Genomic DNA, 5,279 nt, shown 5'->3' on the forward strand with positions numbered 1-5,279 from the left:
GCGAAGGATAGGCCCACGGCGGCAGTGACACCGCAGCTTTTCACCAGGCGCCTCTGGAGAACGTGCTGTGTTCCAGCCACTGTCCTCCGTTCGTGGAGCAGGGGTTCCAGGAAACAGACTGAGAAGCCAGACTTGACACCCATGGAGATGCCGGCAGGGTCCCTGAGCACAGGGGGCTCACGGGAAGGAACTTACCGGCTGGGGGCGGTTTCCAACCAGTAGCAGGAAAGGGGGTGCCCCTCTGAGGAAGATGCACCTGGGCCTTCCACCGGGCGGGGCTGGGTGTGGCTCCCCGGAGAGGGTGTTCATCCCAAGATGGGCAGGTCTGAGAGTGCGGGGAGATTCAAACACTGTTTCAAGGCTCCCACGTCGGCAGCAGGGAGCCATCGGTAACTTGTGAGATAGAAGATGCCAGATGGGTCTGATAGAGGCTCAGAGAAGGGACTAGGGGATTAGGAATCTCGTCAAATCCCCACCGAGTAGAGGGCGACCGGCACAAACATGACGTCGCCTCTCCTTCGGGGCTTGATTGCTTTCGGGATGTGGGGGCAGTAAGCCTGACGGCTCGGACGTCCCTGTGCCTGAAAGCTGATGACCGTCCAGAGAGATATTTGGGAGTCAGTCAAATGGCCACTGTCCATGGACCAGGAGACCAAGTAGAAACAGTGGGGGCTGAGGAGGCTGCGGGCTCGGTGCTCCCAGGAGGGGCTCCTTCTGCACATCCTTTCCCGGAAGACGAGATGTTTGCGTTGTCACCTTCGCGCTCAGAGCGCCCACTCATCTTTGCTTTTGGGATGCATGTTCCCACGGCACGTACCTAAAAGCATGTGATGACAGACGTGATGTAAATCTTAGGCCAGGGGTCCTCAAACTTTTTAAACGGGGCCAGTTCACTGTCCCTCAGACCGTTGGGGCCAGACTATAGTTTAAAAAAAACTATGAACAAATTCCTATGCACACTGCACATATCTTATTCTGAAGTAAAAAACCAAAACGGGAACAAATACAATATTTGTATTTGCATGTGGCCCGCGGGCCGTAGTTTGAGGACCCCTGGCTTAGGCAGTCACAAATCTGTGTCTGTGATACGATCCGCCAGAATTTTCAGTAACTGCAGTGAGCCCGACTGCCCATCAGGCCAGTGTGCAGGGGCTGCAGTGTCGTTTCCTCCACATTCTCCCACATCAGCCGTTCCTGCAGTGGGTGGGTACAGTCTCAGTGGAGTTTGTTTCCACCCTCCCCCCAAGCTAGGACCGCCCGTCTTCCGCTGGGGCTCCTCCACGAGGGAACGTGGGCGGCCTGGTTCTGCTCAAGGGGCCTCAGCTGCCGACGGCCCAGGAGACCTGTGTGTGCCGGCCGCGCCCAGGCTTCTGTGCCGGGCCTTCCTGGGAGCAGAGGTTCGAGAGAGAGCGCACACATGGCGGTGGCACAGGCATGGGGTTTCCCTGTAGGCCTGCCAGGGCGCCGGAGCTCCAGCAGCACAGAATGTTGGCGGAGACGTGAACGTCGTGACACCATTAATATACGCGGCCTCTGAAACTCACTTTAAATCCATGTAAAAACGCCACAGCTGGTAACGTCACATTAAGCGAAAAGAGGGGAGGAGAATTCACCGTGAGGCAGGTGTGCACACGTGGTGCCGATGGAGGCAAACGGGTCAGTGGGAGAAACTTCCTACCTCCTTCCTGGCTTGGCTTTACCATGAACACCGAACCAGCCGCTGGCTCTGAGCTGCGGAACTGTGCGTGTGGCCAGCCCAGCGCAGGCAGTGAGGTCGGACCTGCCTGGGCCTCCGTCTGACAGCTCCGCCCCCCCCCCCCCTTTGTCTCCTGACAGCAGTGACAGCGATGGCATGGACCTGGCCCGCGTGCTTCTGCGCGAGTTCGGAGACAGGGAGCGGCTCTGCGCCACCCTCGCCCCAGGCCTGTGAGTACCAGTAATTCCCAGCATCCCGTGTCTGAGGAACCCAGCGCTAAAACCTGAAGTGGCAGTTAACTAGGCCTGTGTACCACCTGCCATTTACTTTTAGGGAAACGTGTGTGTGTGAAACAATTTGCTCTAATTCTTTAACTGAGGGACTTAACGAGTTCGGGTTGGGAGCCAGTTGCCCTGAACATCTCTTCCCACGACGTGAAGGGATCCTAGAGGCCTGGCCTTCAGCGAGCATGGCCCGAGCCCGCTTTCTCGCTGAGCCCCCTCGCGGGCCTGGCTGCTCCCTACTGAGGAGCTCCATGTGGCGGAACCGAGCGGGTGTGGGCACGGCCTGGTCTCAGGCGTCAGTGCTCTGGGCAGAGCAAACGGGGAAGAGATGAACACCATGATGATGCATTAAGGACAGCAGTGCGTGTTTCCAAGTGATAAATACAAAACGCAGACAGTAATGCCATGTTGGGAATCTCTTTTTCTAATTGATGGTGACACTTTGTGCCCATTAGTCATGGCGGCCATTAGCTCCAGACTGAAGGCTCTGAATGGTCCCGGCAGGGGGATTAATAGAAAATTAATTATGTCGTTTCCCTTTACTTTTCTTCTGAAAAACAAAGCAATTGCTTTAACTAAGTAGAGCTCTCTGTGAGGCTTTCATTCTCTGCGACTGAACGGAGCAGGACGTGAAATCGTCTGCGAGGAGGAACGCGTGGTCTGGGCGCCGTCCTGGCCCAGCCTCGCACAGAGAAGGGCATTGGGGGGGCGGGAGGGGCGGTTCCTTATCTGGCCTCTCGAGGGAGAAGGCGTAGAGCCAGTGCCAAGGGCAGCAGGACGCTTTCCACGTTCTGTGTAAACAGCAATTTCACCTTTAGGTTCTTGGCCAGGCAAGGCCCTGGTCCCCACACTCCCCAGCCCGGCCTGCAGGCCACACTCTGCCTTTCCCCTGCCCTCCTTCCTTTACCTGTAAAACCCAGGTAGCCTGTTCCTCACTCCTATTTTGTCTCCATTTCTACCCTTTTCCTTGGGCAAAGGCTGGGCTGCGGGCTGCCTCAGGCAGGGGTGCTGGGCGCACCTCCGTGAACAGCAGTTGCCGTCCATGCCGCACAAACAGCTGAGGTCTGAGACCGAAGCAAAGGCTTTTACTTAAAACAAGGGCCTTGGCTTCTCTGGGTGTAACGTGTGGCCGAGTCCAGTGATTCCTACGCGCTCCCTTCCTGGCGGGCCCAGCTACCGCCCGGTTCCCCAGAGGAGGCCGCCCGATGCTGGTCACCCCTCGCACTCGGCGGCCTCTCTGCTGAGCTCTGAGCGGTCAGGTCTGCAGAGCGCCTGCCTGTTGAGACCCGAGCTGTCGCGTTGTCCTCCTAACGGGTGTGTAGTCTGAGATGTGCCGGTGTTGCTAACTTAGAAACAGGCGGCAGGTTTATATCTAGATTCATTTTACAAGGTAGCAACCCGCTGACACTCCGGGACGATTCCCTCACGATTTTGGAGGTAAAATGGTCCCTTTCCCACCGGTTCTCGCTGGTCTTTATCTGTAAATTGAAAGTGGGAGTTGGCCAGTCCATGTTCCTGTTGAACTCCTAAAGCCGCGTGGGGAGGGCGTCGCTCTCTGTGCGGATTCCACCGCAGCCACAGGAGGGCCTCCCCATGGGACCCCCAGTCCCGGGCGGCCCTGTGTGCTGTCTAAGAGGGAGCAAGGGAGGAGAGCTGGGGTGGGGGGGGGGCGGTTGGAACAAACAGACTGTCTTGGAAGAATTCGCTGTTACAAACACTCGCTAGCAGTCATGGGAGGCGTGCAGAGCTCGGGCAGCCTGCTGAGCGGGAGAAGTGAAAGGAGTCAGGGCCGGATCACAGTCTAACGAAAGGCGTGGTCTCCGCCTGCGACCCCGGGGTCACTGCCCAGAAGCAGGACTGGGGAGGCTTGAGGTCAGTTTTTATACTTTAGAAAATGAGGTGGAATTGCACTCTGCCCACCGGGTAACAGGAACACAGGTTTCTTTTCACCGGGTGCATGCGTGTCTCTCGGTGCTCTGTGCTCTGCCCCGTGCAGAGGCCGCTGAGCTCCCAGCCCGGAGGGTGGAGGAGTCGCCTCACCGCCAGGCCCCAGTGCTCCTGCCCCAGGGTCCGTCCAGTCAGCTGCCTCCCTCATTCCCAACCCCTGAGTAAATAGGAATATTCACACTAAAGCAACGTTTGACTTACAGACATTCATAAACTCACAGCACGAGGCCTGCGAGGAAAGAGCTGGGGGGACTTCGGAATAAAAAGGGTTTTGAGCTGTGGCTGCCAATTGTTTCCAACAGTCCTGTGCGCAGCCTTTCTCCAGGCGGAAGCGGAGCAGTCGGTTCCTCTGTAAACGATGGCCAAGTGCGCGCCTGTTGGGTGGACAGCGCGGCTCCCCGTGCGCGTGGCTGCTGTGCTGCGGCTGAAGGTGCTGGGGTTTGAGACCCGGACTTGCCCGAGTCTGGAAACGCTGTCCTCAGACCGACATCTGCGTGGGGGCGCGTGGGGGGCGGGCTCGCAGCCAGCGATGTGCCTGTCGAGGGGCCTCGCCCAGAAGCCGGGGTACAGCCTCACTCGGTCCTGTTGTTTCCGCAGGACGAACGCCTCCTGTTGGCACCCGGAGCCCGCGTCTCACCCAGAAGCCCCGGGTTCCTGTGGCTGCCTGGTAGGTGTCAGTGGCATTCTGGTTTTTTAAAAAAGTCTAAACCTCAAGTAACAATGTTTACTTCACTTATAAAACCTCCGTTTCTGTTAACTCTGAGCCTGGGGGCTTCGGTTGATGTGGGGAGCTGCCCCTTGGGAAGGTCCATCCCACAAAGTGAGCGTTCAGACCCTGGGACGTTACGGACGTTACGTGGGTTCCACGGCGGCCCCTCGTTTACGCTTCCGCTGACGCCGGGAAGCGGGACTCGCCTGGGGGAGAATCTCCCCACGTCCCGCAGGATGCCCGGCTCCTGCCCCATGGTCTTTACGTGAGTTCTGAGGACGGGGGTGAACGCGAAGATGCCATCGGCCTCCTGCCGACGGCTGATGCCTGCTGAGCGGAGGTGCTGGCATCGATTCCAGGCAGAGGCCTGGCTGCCCCGTCTGCGAGGAGCGCAGGTCGGGATCCACTTGGAGAACCGATTGGAATTCCTCTCAAAGGAAACTCCGCGGCAGTTAATGCAGGTGTCGGCCTGTCGGCCACAGTGGGCAGCTAACGTGGGACCCCGGTTACGAAAAGGAGGAGAATCGGCTTCGGAAGCCGATGCGCGAGCCAGTGTCCCGTCCGGACTCGTGACAGTCCTCATGCGTGACCTTCCCTACATGTCCCGAGAGATGGGGAGGAGCAAAGGGCCCGGGTCCGAGGC

At 58.4% G+C, this 5,279-nt stretch overlaps 1 protein-coding gene across 1 annotated transcript in view; it reads left to right on the plus strand.

Annotated features, from left to right (window-relative positions):
- Positions 1–5,279, plus strand: part of ABCA13 (ATP binding cassette subfamily A member 13) — a 143,734-nt gene that overhangs the window by 106,196 nt on the left and 32,259 nt on the right. The window contains 2 exon segments of the mRNA XM_006754021.2: positions 1,837–1,926; positions 4,525–4,594. Of these exon segments, the coding sequence (XP_006754084.2) occupies positions 1,837–1,926; positions 4,525–4,594 (160 nt within the window).

Source organism: Myotis davidii, unplaced genomic scaffold (genome assembly GCF_000327345.1).
Source record: "Myotis davidii unplaced genomic scaffold, ASM32734v1 scaffold472, whole genome shotgun sequence".
NCBI classification, from domain to species: domain Eukaryota; kingdom Metazoa; phylum Chordata; class Mammalia; order Chiroptera; family Vespertilionidae; genus Myotis; species Myotis davidii.